The 16,730-nt window shown below is 40.0% G+C and overlaps 1 protein-coding gene across 14 annotated transcripts in view; it reads right to left on the reverse strand.

Moving 5' to 3' along the window:
- The window catches only part of rapgef6 (Rap guanine nucleotide exchange factor (GEF) 6), a 162,844-nt gene that overhangs the window by 111,859 nt on the left and 34,255 nt on the right, over positions 1 to 16,730 (reverse strand). For 12 of the 14 annotated variants that reach the window (XM_084137834.1, XM_084137846.1, XM_084137842.1 and 9 more), the window contains exons 2-4: positions 12,804 to 12,874; positions 11,604 to 11,660; positions 9,933 to 10,016 (exon numbers count right to left, since the gene is read on the reverse strand). In XM_084137834.1, coding sequence (XP_083993960.1) covers positions 9,933 to 10,016; positions 11,604 to 11,660; positions 12,804 to 12,874 — 212 coding nt within the window. Of the gene's footprint in view, positions 1 to 6,655; positions 6,730 to 9,932; positions 10,017 to 11,603; positions 11,661 to 12,803; positions 12,875 to 16,730 lie in introns of those variants that run through there. The other 2 variants (XM_084137835.1, XM_084137847.1) reach the window with 1 other exon arrangement.

A 16,730-nucleotide genomic window follows, 5' to 3' on the forward strand; every position in this document is an offset into this window, starting at 1 on the left:
GTGTGTTCACGGTCTCGTATCGGCTCAGTTCTTGACGCAAGTGTGTTCAGCGTCTCGTATCGGCTCAGTTCATGACGCGAGTGTGTTCAGCGTCTCGTATCGGCTCAGTTCGTGACGCGAGTGTGTTCAGCGTCTCGTATCGGCTCAGTTCGTGACGCGAGTGTGTTCAGCGTCTCGTATCGGCTCAGTTCGTGACGCGAGTGTGTTCAGCGTCTCGTATCGGCTCAGTTCGTGACGCGAGTGTGTTCAGCGTCTCGTATCAGCTCAGTTCGTGACGCGAGTGTGTTCAGCGTCTCGTATCGGCTCAGTTCGTGACGCGAGTGTGTTCAGCGTCTCGTATCGGCTCAGTTCGTGACGCGAGTGTGTTCAGCGTCTCGTATCGGCTCAGTTCGTGACGCGAGTGTGTTCAGCGTCTCGTATCGGCTCAGTTCGTGACGCGAGTGTGTTCAGCGTCTCGTATCGGCTCAGTTTGTGACGCGAGTGTGTTCACGGTCTCGTATCGGCTCAGTTCGTGACGCGAGTGTGTTCAGCGTCTCGTATCGGCTCAGTTCGTGACGCGAGTGTGTTCAGCGTCTCGTATCGGCTCAGTTCGTGACGCAAGTGTGTTCAGCGTCTCGTATCGGCTCAGTTCATGACGCGAGTGTGTTCAGCGTCTCGTATCAGCTCAGTTCGTGACGCGAGTGTGTTCACGGTCTCGTATCGGCTCAGTTCATGACGAGAGTGTGTTCAGCGTCTCGTATCGGCTCAGTTCATGACGCGAGTGTGTTCAGCGTCTCGTATCGGCTCAGTTCGTGACGCGAGTGTGTTCAGCGTCTCGTATCGGCTCAGTTCGTGACGCGAGTGTGTTCACGGTCTCGTATCGGCTCAGTTCGTGACGCGAGTGTGTTCACGGTTTCGTATCGGCTCAGTTCGTGACGCGAGTGTGTTCAGCGTCTCGTATCAGCTCAGTTCGTGACGCGAGTGTGTTCACGGTCTCGTATCGGCTCAGTTCATGACGCGAGTGTGTTCAGCGTCTCGTATCGGCTCAGTTCATGACGCGAGTGTGTTCAGCGTCTCGTATCAGCTCAGTTCGTGACACGAGTGTGTTCAGCGTCTCGTATCGGCTCAGTTCGTGACGCGAGTGTGTTCACGGTCTCGTATCGGCTCAGTTCATGACGCGAGTGTGTTCAGCGTCTCGTATCAGCTCAGTTCGTGACGCGAGTGTGTTCACCGTCTCGTATCGGCTCAGTTCGTGACGCGAGTGTGTTCAGCGTCTCGTATCGGCTCAGTTCGTGAAGCGAGTGTGTTCAGCGTCTCGTATCGGCTCAGTTCGTGACGCAAGTGTGTTCACGGTCTCGTATCGGCTCAGTTCATGACGCGAGTGTGTTCAGCGTCTCGTATCGGCTCAGTTCTTGACGCGAGTGTGTTCAGCGTCTCGTATCGGCTCAGTTCGTGACGCGAGTGTGTTCAGCGTCTCGTATCGGCTCAGTTCGTGACGCGAGTGTGTTCAGCGTCTCGTATCGGCTCAGTTCGTGACGCGAGTGTGTTCAGCGTCTCGTATCGGCTCAGTTCGTGAAGCGAGTGTGTTCAGCGTCTCGTATCGGCTCAGTTCGTGACGCGAGTGTGTTCAGCGTCTCGTTTCGGCTCAGTTCGTGAAGCGAGTGTGTTCAGCGTCTCGTATCGGCTCAGTTCGTTCGTGAAGCGAGTGTGTTCAGCGTCTCGTATCGGCTCAGTTCGTGATGCGAGTGTGTTCAGCGTCTCGTATCGGCTCAGTTCGTGACGCGAGTGTGTTCAGCGTCTCGTATCGGCTCATTTCGTGACGCGAGTGTGTTCAGCGTCTCGTATCGGCTCAGTTCGTGACGCGAGTGTGTTCACGGTCTCGTATCGGCTCAGTTCGTGACGCGAGTGTGTTCAGCGTCTCGTATCGGCTCAGTTCGTGACGCGAGTGTGTTCAGCGTCTCGTATCGGCTCAGTTCGTGGTGCGAGTGTGTTCACGGTCTCGTATCGGCTCAGTTCGTGACGCGAGTGTGTTCACGGTCTCGTATCGGCTCAGTTCGTGACACGAGTGTGTTCACGGTCTCGTATCGGCTCAGTTCGTGACACGAGTGTGTTCAGCGTCTCGTATCAGCTCAGTTCGTGACGCGAGTGTGTTCAGCGTCTCGTATCGGCTCAGTTCGTGACGCGAGTGTGTTCAGCGTCTCGTATCGGCTCAGTTCGTGACGCGAGTGTGTTCAGCGTCTCGTATCGGTTCAGTTCATGACGCGAGTGTGTTCAGCGTCTCGTATCGGCTCAGTTCGTGACGCGAGTGTGTTCACGGTCTCGTATCGGCTCAGTTCGTGACGCGAGTGTGTTCAGCGTCTCGTATCGGCTCAGTTCGTGACGCGAGTGTGTTCAGCGTCTCGTATCGGCTCAGTTCGTGACGCGAGTGTGTTCAGCGTCTCGTATCGGCTCAGTTCGTGACACGAGTGTGTTCAGCGTCTCGTATCGGCTCAGTTCGTGACGCGAGTGTGTTCAGCGTCTCGTATCGGCTCAGTTCCTGACGCGAGTGTGTTCAGCATCTCGTATCGGCTCAGTTCGTGACGCGAGTGTGTTCACGGTCTCGTATCGGCTCAGTTCGTGACGCGAGTGTGTTCAGCGTCTCGTATCGGCTCAGCTCATGACGCGAGTGTGTTCAGCGTCTCGTATCAGTTCAGTTCGTGACGCGAGTGTTTTCAGCGTCTCCTATCGGCTCAGTTCGTGACGCGAGTGTGTTCAGCGTCTCGTATCAGTTCAGTTCATGACGCGAGTGTGTTCAGCGTCTCGTATCGGCTCAGTTCGTGACGCGAGTGTGTTCAGCGTCTCCTATCGGCTCAGTTCGTGACACGAGTGTGTTCAGCGTCTCGTATTGGCTCAGTTCGTGACGCGAGTGTGTTCAGCGTCTCGTATCGGCTCAGTTCATGATGCGAGTGTGTTCAGCGTCTCCTATCGGCTCAGTTCGTGATGCGAGTGTGTTCACGGTCTCCTATCGGCTCAGTTCGTGACGCGAGTGTGTTCAGCGTCTCGTATCAGTTCAGTTCATGACGCGAGTGTGTTCAGCGTCTCGTATCGGCTCAGTTCGTGACGCGAGTGTGTTCAGCGTCTCCTATCAGCTCAGTTCGTGACACGAGTGTGTTCAGCGTCTCGTATTGGCTCAGTTCGTGACGCGAGTGTGTTCAGCGTCTCGTATCGGCTCAGTTCATGAAGCGAGTGTGTGCAGCGTCTCCTGTCGGCTCATCTCGTGATGCGAGTGTGTTCAGCGTCTCGTATCGGCTCAGTTCGTGATGCGAGTGTGTTCACGGTCTCGTATCGGCTCAGGTCACACTGAATCCAGTCGTCTCCATCTCTAGCTTTTACCTAGTATTTAATACAGAGAAGAACTCTTTCAGGGTGTTCACACTCGTAGTTGTTCACACTCCGAGACCGTGTTCACACTCCGACTGACAGGACAACATTGCAGCGCCCATCTCATGTTTATAGATCAAGATTATTTATAAAGGGTTTTAAACGACCAAACACACTCACACGTATTTGAGAATCGGAATATCAGATAGGCTAATTGATGACATGGTAAGCAAGTTTGTGAATATTTTTAATAAAAAAGGAAAAGCGAAATAAAAGCGACACATCTGTCATACAGTATTATTGTGGCTGCGGTGAATCGCGTGACGCGTCGCCATGGAAACATTAAAGGGAACGTTCGCCTTGAAAAAACTGGGGGTGGGGGGGTCAGTTAGAATATTTTAAACTTACACGAAAGGGTTAAAGAAAAGATCGAAAATAAATATTTGTGTGTGCTGTAAAGTGGTAAGAAAAAAATGAAATCGGAATCGGCTAAAATCGGTATCGGCTGGTCAAACTCAATGAAAAATCGGAAATCGGAATCGGCCTAGAAAATTGTAATCGGTGCATCTCTAGAGAAAATCACGCGCTGCTCTCGGCTGAATAACTTTTGTAGCTTTTAAGAATCAGTGTATATTTAATTCATACAGTGAAAACTAAGCAGTGTTTTATTTTTACATTTGATTATTCAGTTTCTGTTGTTAAATAACCCTAATGTAGGATAACCTGAACCCCTGAACCCTGAGGTTTACACTGATGTTAAAATAACACTTCTTTTATTAAATATTAACTTCTTATGCTACAGTAAAACACTGATGTTCACTGTCAGAAGCTGTAGGAATGTGAAATTTTAAATATATTTTAAAGATAATTTAAGTTTATGTCACATTTTAAGCATTATCGTATCCAATATCGCACTGTTTAATGAGTTATCGCATATCGCATTTTTCTCCAATATCGTGCAGCCGTAAATGATACATTGTTTTTGGTTCCTTAGGTGTCTTTAATCCGTGTTGTAGTTCAAGTGCTACTAAAACACACACGATATATATCGTCTGCGATAACATTGTTTTTTTAACGATGTGCGATCTGACATTATCGAGTATGTCCCTCACACACACCCAGAGAGTGCACACATACACTACGTGTAGTCCAGTAGATTAGACTAGTGCGCTTGTGCATTTAGAGCGCTTCCACTGTGTGATTTACTCTATTAAAATGCTAAAATGTCCCCACAATTCATGATAAGCGGCAAAAATGCACCTCTATGTCTTTATATTTAGATAATTTAACATAGTAAATCAATATCACATGAAGAGTGCAGTTTTTCTCCAGATATCAGCATTAAAACAAATGTGATATTGAGTTATTGAAGTTCAATAAACAAGAAGTTAATATTAAGTGACTTACATTTTAGACACAATATTGCCTGTTTTCGCCAACCAAAATAGTTCCTGAATGAATCAGCCGTTTGAATGAATCGGTTGAATCTCAACGACTCACTCATTAATGGTGACTTGCTGCCACCTACTGGCGGTTTAATTTCACACAGTATCTTTTCACGATTTAAATCATTTCAAATATCAATATTCAACATTTCATGTTTAAAACATCAGAACATTATTTCTGCATGTGTAAGTATGGGTTAAATACACTCTTGTTCCTCTGAGCTGCACTTCAGATCTGCAAAGATCAATTATGTTGATCCTGAATGATTTCACTTGATTGGTTACAGACCTATTGTGTCTTATTATTAGAATTTAATTTATTCATAAAATGTAAGAATTTGACACAAAATATGATGCAAACATATAATTAGGTTAGAAAAAACCTTAAAAGGTAAAAATTCCCATAATATATCATCCAATTATCGTTCTCAATAAAATCCCAGAAAATATGGATATATAATTTTTTGCCAATATAGCACACACACACACACACACACACACACACACACACACACACACACCAAATACTGGCAAAATATGAGATTCATTCAAACTGAATTAAGAAAACGTTCCTTACAAATTAAATTGAAGGAGTCATGAAATGGAGAATCAAAATGTCCTTGATATTTACACTTATGAACCATATAAACATCCATAAATGTTAAAACATTTTTAACTCCGCAGTTTAAAATATGAAAGCCTGGATTTGAAATCTTAGAACGGTGATGCCCTTATTTAACGTGCATCGTTTGTTCTTCACTATAGACTGTTTAGTGAATTATTCTCAAAATGCTGACAGTTTTTCTAAATATCTTTTATTGAAAGATACCAAGTGCACTTATTTTTATTTTCCAATGCAGCCGTGGCGTTACAGTGTGTTTGTAACGCACATCAAACCAGCATTTAATGCTATTAAGGCGAGACACAGCAGGCAAAAACATTGTTGTTTTTTCACTGGTCAATTTTGAGATTTTGGGCTATTTGTCTTCAATAACATGTCTTCTTTCAGACATGTGGTGAAAAAAAGTCAGAAATACACATTTAGGTCTTTATTTTCCTACACTTTGTCTATTTGCGTTTGTAGATTTCTCCTAAATTCAACAAAAGTTGGCGTTGTAAATCAACATGCTGCTCCCTGTCATCACACACACCGCTGGAAAGCTCTCTCTCTCCTGTACAATGCTGTCGGATCCAAATATGGTTATTTTCTTTTTATCAGCAACCAATCGTGAAAGTACAATGGGGCATTTAACTCTAAAAGCGAAATCTCATTGGCTGATGTCAATTTTAAAGGCCGTTTTCTCAAAATGTTTTGAGCCAGAAATCTCCACTTCAGCAGCACTTACACACACCAAACTTTCCAGTTGTATTCCTATCTATATTCTTAAGGTTTTTACAGAAGGGGTTTGTTCATATATTATTCAGATTCTGATTTATACAACATTTTATACCTAAAAACGGGGCAAAATTTATTTATTTTTTATGGCTGTTGACAGTTGTTTCTGATTAATGATAAAAAGAGATATCCAAAATCCCCTCAGTAAAAACCCTTGACTCTAATATGTCAACAAAATGAAACAAGAATTTTGAATCTGGCTTCATCCAATGTTCAGATTTCCCTTCTGGAAATATATGCAAAATAGCGCATATTTAATGAGATACTACGGTACCTAATTTGCATATTTACATAAACATAAATATTCTAAAAACTTGTAATACAAAAGATATTTGTCTTAATGTCAGTAATCAACTGGGGAAGTTTCATGCTGATATCTATTAGTTTTGTTTTTTTTCCTATTCACCTGGGGTGTCTGCCCTTCAGACACCAAGCGTATCGCTGTGTGAGAGATGCTAATCAAATCAGTACATACCCAGTTGTTTCGATTCCTTCTGCTGGGATCTGACTCACACACAGAGTTACCACAACACTTGCCATCTCGAGTATCAAAACACATGACATGCTGTAAATGACGTCAGCCAATCACAGCACTGGCCTTTTATTTCCACTTTTGCAAAGGTAACACCCCTCAAATTGAGTGTTTTCTTCAGAGAGTGAAAATAAGGATGAAAAACTATCATTTTCACAAATATTGGACCTTTTTGGTCTGAAACTGCATTTCATGACCCCTTTAAATCATAAATATGCATAAATGCTCCGGTGTTGTCATGTCGGAGTGACTTGTTTAGCTCACACGAGCATTTACAGGTGGTTTATAAGCATTACAGCTCGTGTTCAATAAATAGCTCCTATTCCAGCCAAACCCAAGCGCAGTAAAGTTGTTATAAAAGTGTAGATTTGTTGCTGTGAGTGTTAGCATGCTCATAGAAAGTAACATGCTAACGCTGACTAGAGAAACGTAACTTTATAGGCTGAACGAGCTTCCAGCTGTAGATGATTAGTCGGCCGTTTCTACTAAATATAGCACTAGATAACATGATTTCTTTTGTTGTTGTGAACAATTAGGAAGTCTCATGCTGGAATGAGAAAAGAGAAATGAGAGGCATGTTGAGGAAGTGAGACTCCTGTTGTTTTAAACTCACACACACACACACACACACATCACTTGTATGACATCACATGCATGATTTCATTTGTCCACAAGTCGAGTCTCCTTCATTTATACAGCGCTTTAACAATATAGATGTTTCACAGCAGCTTTACAGTGATAATATGAGATTACAGTAACAGAGATTGTTCTGGCTTTACAGCAGCTCTAGAATACAGTTATTGTCCAGATAAAGTTAGTTTTTAATTGATTCACTTCCGTTGCGAAGATGATTAGTTATTACCTTAGGAGCCGCTAACACACTAACACTAAACCCCTAATCCGGCTGCTCACCCGCACAACTAGGGATGGGACGATTACCGGTTTCACTATAAACCACAATAAAATGTACTGACGGTTAGTATTATCGTTTAAAATTTAGTTATCATTAAAACCGTGTTTGATTATCGCGATTTTAATAACTCACGGTCAAGTTAACTTTAACCTCAATACCAAAACTACGTCTGTGAAATAATTGGGCACAAAATGTTGTTTTGAGTTGAAATGTTTTATCTCACTCACTTGAAATAAACGTGAAGCTTCCGTGAAGAAAAGTTCGCAGTGGCTTTGAGCCTAAGACGAACGAACAAGTTCAAACAAGACTATTAAGAGTGACATTTAACGGATAATAATGTATGTTGTACACTTATTACACCGAATTTTTTTTTTAACCACATAATTACGGGGACATGAATTGTTTATAAATTGTTTATAAATTCATCTTGTACAGCGTACAAAACAATCGTCCAGACAAGATGATCACAACAATATTATCAAGCTCTGTAAACAATAAATCAACTCTGATTTCATTTTCAATACTATCAAAAACGGAGACGCGAGACGGCAAGTTGTATTTGAATGAAACGAGAGAGCACGTCCGCTGCGATGGATGGATGTGCGCTGTGTTATAATGCGTTGCTATTGACGATGGTCATTAATTAGGGATGTCCCGATCAGGTTTTTTTGCCCTCGAGTCCGAGTCCGAGTCATTTGATTTTGAGTATCTGCCGATACCGAGTCCCGATCCGATACTTCTATAATACATAAAAAAAGAATAAAGAAGAGCGAAAAAACAGATCCAGGATGTTCCTTATTTTTTATTTAATTCACCTTATTTTAACATTCAACAACTCTGTTAACAAACAGAGCACTTCTGTGAGGTAGCTTGAACAATCAAGTAATAAATAACATAAATTCTTCACTTTTGGACTTTAGTGCAACAGTAAATATAAAAAAAGTCTAATATATAAACAAATAGCACCTCAACTTAAAATACCCGGCAGGCATGTAAACAAATAAAAAATAAAAGTGCTACAGTGTTTGCAAAGCCAGTAATGTGCTTTTAGGAACTGCACTCCTAACTCTTACGCCGGTTTCACACTGCACTGTTAGCAGAGCGTGCAGCGCGGATTTTTTTCGCCGCCCATGTTAAGAGATTAGAGCATTCACACACACCGCACGCAGAGGCGCCGCGGCAGCGCGTAGCAGGAGCAGAGCAGCAGTGCCGCGATCGTTTCGGCGCAGAGTCTACTTTTGCTGCGCCACTTACGTTGAATTAAAGTGATATGCTTTGATCATGGCCAAAATACACTGCAGTTTTATCCAAAAAGTGCATTGATGATATCTATTGTGTTTTAAACAGTCGATCAAATGACCAACATCAATTTAAAAAGAAAACAAATGTCCAAAAACAAACTTGTTGCCAGAACAATAAAAACAAAGATGAACCAAAAGTTATATAAATGAAATTATTAATAAAATAAGCTTCTTGACAAGTCTTTTCTCTTAAATGTATTTGAAAACGAAATAAAGCAATGCCAACTTATCCATTATAGACTCTGTCTGTACACAACCCGCGGTTCAGCCGCGCGTGACAAACGCTGCCAGTGTGAAAGCAAAACGCGCGTGTCCTGCTCCTGCTCACCATACGCACTGCTCCTGCGCTGCTTACGCTCTGCTAACGCGTGCAGTGTGAAACCGGCGTAACTCTGTGCTACCGCATAACTATAGATGTGTTAAAAAATAATGAGAATATATATATACATATATATCCGAGTCCTGATCGGGAGGTAACGTCCGATTCCGATCGAGTCTGAAAACACGTGATCGGATCTGGACATCCCTAGTCATTATGGAAGGAAGGAAATGCCACAGAATAGAATCTTGCTTAAAGAAGTGCATAGAGCTGCTCGTTTTAATTGTTGTTTGTTGATTTTCAAATATAAAACTTGTTGAAATGTTAAAAGCCTCACTTATTTTTGAACACTTTCATCTCGTTTTAACAAAACCGTGACAATATTGATAATCACAATAATTTTGGTCACTATTATCGTGATATGAAGTTTTCATACCGTCCCATCCCTACGCACAACACCAGTGCTCGGTGCTCGAGAACACAAACCTTTTCTGGGAAAAAAACTTTATTATCTCCGCGCAAACTTCAAAAACGTGAATCTGTGAGAACGCTGACGGCGTGCACATGCGTATTATGTGTTTAGTCTATAGATATGCACATTTGAATATATATGTGCGCAGGCGTGTAGTCCTTCTCTACACACACACACACACACACACACACACACACACACGGCGCAGTACATACCAGCATCGGGCCAGATACATGTGCTCCTTCACCAGCACTGATCCCGAGAGCAGGACGAACCAGCACACGGAGATGCTGTCAGCGCTGGAACACAAACAGGATATGACATCAGCATCGTGACATCATCGCAATACATCCCAGTCATATGAAGGACTGAGAGCCTTTAAAGGCCTGTTTGAGGGTCAAGACTTGGTTTTAGGGATAAGGTTATAATGAGGTTAAGGGTCGGTTTAGGGTCAGGGGTCGGGTTAGGCACTTAGTTGTGAAGGGTAAGGTTAGGGTAAGCGGCTAGAGATTGCATTTTGTCAATGAATGTCCTCATAAAGATAGATGTACAAGAGTGTGTGTGTGTGTGTGTGTGTGTGTGTGTGTGTGGTGTGTAAACATGATGGTTATTGTAGTTCTAGACTAAATGTGAGCATTGACAAATCTCACTTGCACACAAAAAGATTCAATATTCCTCAAAATGAATAAAATCAGTGAAATGCAGGATCAGAATACTATACGCAAACCTCCAATAACTGAATATGTTAAAGAAAACATACATTTTTATGCATTTAATCTCACTTTATTGACCAATGTACTTGCTTCTGACCTTCGATGATTCAGTTAAACCATAAGCAAAAATTACTATAGATTTTTATTTTATTTTCATTGGTAAAGTAAGTGTTAAACGTTCTTCTCCTGCATCTATTCTTCTGTGACCCAGAACGGCTGACAGGTTTGATCTGCTCCTCTACAGGACACGTGTGAATCTGCATTTCCTTCAGCCTGAGGGTTATTATTTCACTTTTGGTGTGAAAGGATCTTTACATTTGCCCAAATATATAACTTTTTTGTTATAAAAATAAAAAACAAACCCAGCCCAGGTGGAAAAAAAGTGACGCAAAAGTAACATAACATAACATTTTCGCAAGTAACGCAATCAGTTTGTGTGGAGAGCTCGTACTGCGTGACACACATGCATCACTTGTTAATGTCTACTTTTAAACAAATGAATTCAAGTGGAAAATAACTATTCTCAGATTATGTGATCCATATGAAGCGTGCATACAGGCGGAGAGGACGACTCGGCATCGTTCACACACTCTCTGCAGCCGAAAACACACAAAACATCATCAATAAATGATAATGTTTAGACAGTCTCCTTCAGACACATTCATAATCACCACGTTTGCTGGAGCGTTTGAGCTCTGATGAGGCTGTGCGTTTAACATCGGCAATTAGGCTCATATGATTTATGGCTTATTAATATAAGCACACGATTAGTCGCCTAAACGCCTAATTAAACGACTACTAGACGACTAGAAAAACTGTCGAGGGCAGTCCTATTAAACACTCACTTCAGTTATAATTTCATATCTTGTTTTATTTATATCAGATATACATTGTGAAGATAACTATAAAGTTTACTCTATTCTTCTCCCACTTCTCTGGCCACTTACATTTATGTATTTCGGGAGAAATGGATGAATTTACATGTTATAGATTAACTAACATGATCATTATAAAGGTGTTTAAACAACAAAACACATTCACTTACATGTATTTGACAATCATATCTATGTATATAACTATAATCTAGTTCATGATATAGTTTGGAAATAAGAAAAAGGAAATAAAAGCGATACATCTGCCATAACTTGTCATAACATGCAGAGATGTACTTACTAGAAGAGAACATGGTTTGCATCATAGCGCTCGTATCTGGCCGTCATGCACATGGACCTGTGACACACACACACACACACACACACACAGTGAAAAAGTGTTTGTCTTTTCTTAAGAAATTAATACTTTTATTCAGCAAGGACACTTTTTTTTAATCCCAAGTAAAAAAACATATCAAAATCTATTTAAAATACATTTATTTCATACTATGTATACTTCAAATCCATTAACATATTTATTGACATATGACTTAAGACTTACTGATTATAAATTATAGTTAAACTTTATTTGGAGTATTTCTTTAGTGCACAATGCACATGTCTTATTATTAATCCTAAAATGTGTTTTAATATCACCATAAGTAAGGATAGTATGATTTCTGTATAATATTAGTCTAGATATTTAAAGTGTACACTTTAACACAATCAAGTACACTTAAATACATCTTTAGATGGACCTCAGCACTACTTCTGCACAATTAAAGCACAAAATTAGTTTAGTACAATTCAGCAGACTTTAAGTATACCAGTTTAGTACACCAAAAGTACAACTGAGGGTATTTATATTAAGTACATAAATATGTATTTTTAGAATACTTAGCACAAAATAAGTGTATTTAAAATACATTTTAGTATATATGTTACCGGCAAAGTGTGAAATCCCGGTATTGTATAGAATGCCTAGGCAATGTACAGAATTCCTGATGTTTTTTGCAAAAAATACATTACCTAATTCTATAAAATGCCGGATTACACACTTTGCCGGTAACATATATATTTTTCACTAGGGATGACATGTACAATCTTACAAAAGCTTTCCATTTCAAATGAATGCTTTCTCTTCATCAAAGAATCCTGAGGAAAACGTTTGACGTTTCCACACAAATATAAACCAGCACAACTGTTATTAACACTGATAATAATCATAAATGTTTCTTGATCATCAAATCCTCATATTAGAGTGATTTCTGAAGGATCATGTGACACTGAAGACTGGAGTAATGATGCTGAAAATTCAGCTTTGATCACAGGAATAAATTACACTTTACTGTATATTCACGTAGAAAACAGCTGATTTACACTGGAATAATATTTCACAATTTTTACTGTATTTTTGATCAAATAAATGCAGCTCTGGTGAGCAGAAGAGACGAGAACAGTAAGTGTTGACAGGTATAGTGTGTGTTCTGCGGAGTCTCACCTGAGCTGGTGTTCTCTGAGGTGAGACAGCACGTCCATGTGGTACAGGTGAGCGTAGATGGTGTTCAGGTCCTACACACACACACACACACACACATCTGATCAGCATCACTCAGGACTAAAGATCTGTTCACACTGTGATTGGCCGATAGCGACTGGCGTTTCAATGTTTAAAGTGCACCTGCACCAAAATGATACTCAAAGCATTAATAGTTCTGTTGTGAAGATCATTGTTACACACTGGAAACCAGTAGATCGCAGTAAATCTGCTCCAGTGGGAATTCATCGGTCTCGGCTTATAGTTTCCCATCTTGGTGTTTTGTTGTAAATTATGCAAACCACTAATTATTAAGCAACAGATTGAAGATGTGGTGCAGTTATTGAAGGTGAAACTGTTACTTGTGTATATAAACATCTGTATATTAGCATACATTTCTATCAACATATATTAAATGTAATTTAATTGGTGTTTACATCTTCTTCAATCTGTAACTGCACAACGAATTGCAGAATTAACTCTGGAAAACAGACACCCAGTGGAGAAGAGAGTCGTATTCCTAGATTATAATCAAAGACTTTATTTTAGATCAAGAATATTCTGCATAATGTGTATTTAATGTGGTTATGATCATGATTCTACAGGCAGATGTATATATACTAATGAAATACATCTTTTCAAATACAAACTAAATGCTTTTGATCAAATAAATCACATCAGGTTGTATTTGATTTATTAATCTCTTCTTCATTTTAAAATTCGTATCAGGTCTCAGGTTTCAGCGGTGTACAGTGAAACATCATATTTGATTCCTTCTTGATTGCCTTCTTAAACGCTAAAGTTTCGATGTGACTCAAACTGGAGACAAAACTGGAAAATCACAGAAAGAAACGTGTGTAAGAGAGCAGGCTAGATATGTCCTGCGAGATCTAGGGTTGGGAATTCTGGAATCAAATACTTGTTATGAAATCAAAATTTCGATTCCTCTTATCGATTCCTTTGTGAGTATTTCAATATGACTTTAAACTTTAAACTGTTTTCTGTGCTGCACACACATCCCACGTTTTAAAACATTCAAGCGCGCATGGCGTGTGTAACTGTATTGTGCAGCTCTTACAGTGACAGTAGCCTAATACAGGGCTGGACTGGGACAAAAAATCGGCCCAGGCATTTTGGTCCAGACCGGCCCACTATGATCAAAGAGTATAGAAGCCCAAGAGGCGAAACTCTGTTGTGTTATGGGTAACAGTCTGTAGATGGCGCTGCGGAGGCGTGTCCGCCATTATGGACTGAAAGCTGCTGAAATCGTTAGCGCCAGTCAATAGCAAAATCCATTTTAGTAGTTTATAGTTCATGTGTGCACTTGCTAGATTGCACATCTTTTTTGTACCTTTCCGCCTGTAATAGGACATTCATAGATTGTTTTTGTTCTTGCCATTGAAACGTTCACTGTGAGCACTTTCACTGAAGATGTTGAAAAAACAAGTTGTTAATATTTTTGTGATATTCTATGTAAAATATTAACTGTCTTTAGAAATGTTAATTTATAATTTTATTTATTTATTTATTTTTCCAAATCATATATATTGTGATGTTCACTAATTTCAAAATCAACATTTGAATAAATATCTTATTACTTATATCTTATTACTGTGTGTCTGCCTATAGCCTATATTATTTCATGAATTTCTGTTAGTCATATAACAAGGAAAATGCATAATAGAACATAAATATTGATAGATTAAAGTTTTGCAGTAATTTTATAATTGTATCTTTGCAAACCGTAAGTGGTAGGCTAATGAAGCCGATTTGTTGGGGGACATACCCTTACAAAAAAAGTACTATAGGAATCTTATAGTATTTTGGGACAAAATATTATAGTAATCTTATAGGAATACTATAGTAATTTGGGACATACTACAGAAGTACGATAAGACTACTATATAAATACTATAGCAGCTTTAAAATATTATAGAGGTATTACAGAACATCACAGAAGTATGTTATGTTCTGTAATACCTCTATAATATCCTAGAGCCGCTATAGTATTTCTATAGTAGTCTTATAGTACTTCTATAGTAATATTTTGTCCCAAAATACTATTTTCCTAAGGGTAATTAGGCCATGCATAACCAACACATAGACGTATATTTTCTGTCATTTAACGTCGGTCATCCTCATCAATGTATTTTAAATTGTTTTCATATTTAGATATGACGGCCAGAAAAAATTAAGTTATGTTAAGTTTTTGTTATGTTAAGTTTTTCAGTGCCATTGACTCCCATTATTTTTCGGCGTTTTCCTTCAGTTTTCAGTCCATAATGGCGGCCGCGCCGTCACGTCACGGGGGCAACTGTTGCTATGGAGCGTTCTATTGAGTTTCGCCTCTTGGGCTTATACTCTTCAGGGCTTGACATTAACTTTTTGAGGCACTTGTCCTTTGGACAAGTAAATTTATGTTTTACTTGTCCATGCACAAAAGTCACTTGTCCGGGTAAAGATTTATAATTTTATCATTTATTTATTTTTTTGTGTTTTGCAAATGCAGAATTCGAACAAACCATTGAAAGCATCCAAACACTATCAATATTAATGAAATTCAGTTGAAACAGTAGAAAGGAACGTGTCCCAAGAACAGAGTTCCCCTTCAACAAGAAATAAGGATCTCCAGACTCCAGATCTCCAGACTCCATAATACAAAGTAATACTTTGCACGCTGGTGTGCAGTGTATCACCAGAGGAAGTGGTGACTCTTGTAGGTATCCTCAGTATTTGCAAGCTAGCTAGACTTACTGTATACTATATCTAAAATAATTTTGTAGACATAGAGATGCACCGATTACAATTTTCTAGGCCGATTCCGATTTCCGATTTTTCATTGAGTTTGACCTGCCGATTCCGATTTATTTTTTTCTAACCACTTTACAGCACACACAAATATTTATTTTTGATCTTTTCTTTAACCCTTTCACGCGTAAGTTTAAAATATTCTAACTGACACCCCCACCCCCAGAGTGAGTTTTTTCAAGGCGAACGTTCCCTTTAATGTTTCCATGGCGACGCGTCACGCGATTCACCGCAGCCATAATAATACTGTATGACAGATGTGTCGCTTTTATTTCGCTTTTCCTTTTTTATTCAAAATATTCACAAACGTGCTTACCATGTCATCAACTAGCCTGTCTGATATTCCGATTCTCAAATACGTGTGAGTGTGTTTGGTCGTTTAAAACCCTTTATAAATAATCTTGATCTATAACATGAGATGGGCGCCACAATGTTGTCCTGTCAGTCGGATTTACAGCACGTGAATTCATCAGTTTCTCCCGAAATAAATGCAAGAAAGTGGCCGGTGAACTGAGAAGAATAGAGTAACTTTATAGTTACTTCCAATGTTTGTCTGATATGAATAACACATGTCAGCAAATTATATTTGAATAGATTGTTATTGCTGCTTCCACAGACATCAGTGTGTATTTTACAAACTCCAAATGTATTGTTTTACTCGTGCTTATGTGTATTTAAATATCTGAAACCTAAAATAAACATTATGAGGTTGAAAACACTGCTTAGTTGTGATTGTGACAGCGCTGAACGCGTCCGACTCTGGCTCAGCGCCAGCCAACGCGCGAAAGCACAGTTTGAATCTGGCAGTTATGCGACGTCTCAAATCGGTAAAATTAAATCTGTAAAATTATAGACGTAATGAGTGGCACATAACGTGAAGTAACATGGCATTTTATTTTGTTTGAAATTTAACTTGTCCAGTGGGACAACTAATTTTCTCTTCCACTTGTCCTACAAAAAAATCCACTTGTCCCGGACAAGCGGACAAGCCTTAATGTCGAGCCCTGCTCTTTGCTATGATCATAAACACCACCCATCTTTGCATGCCCTTAATTATATGCATACCAACTCCTATTCATTAAA

Source organism: Abramis brama (assembly GCF_963993115.1).
Source record: "Abramis brama genome assembly, chromosome: 15".
In the NCBI taxonomy this organism is placed as follows: Eukaryota; Metazoa; Chordata; class Actinopteri; order Cypriniformes; family Leuciscidae; genus Abramis; species Abramis brama.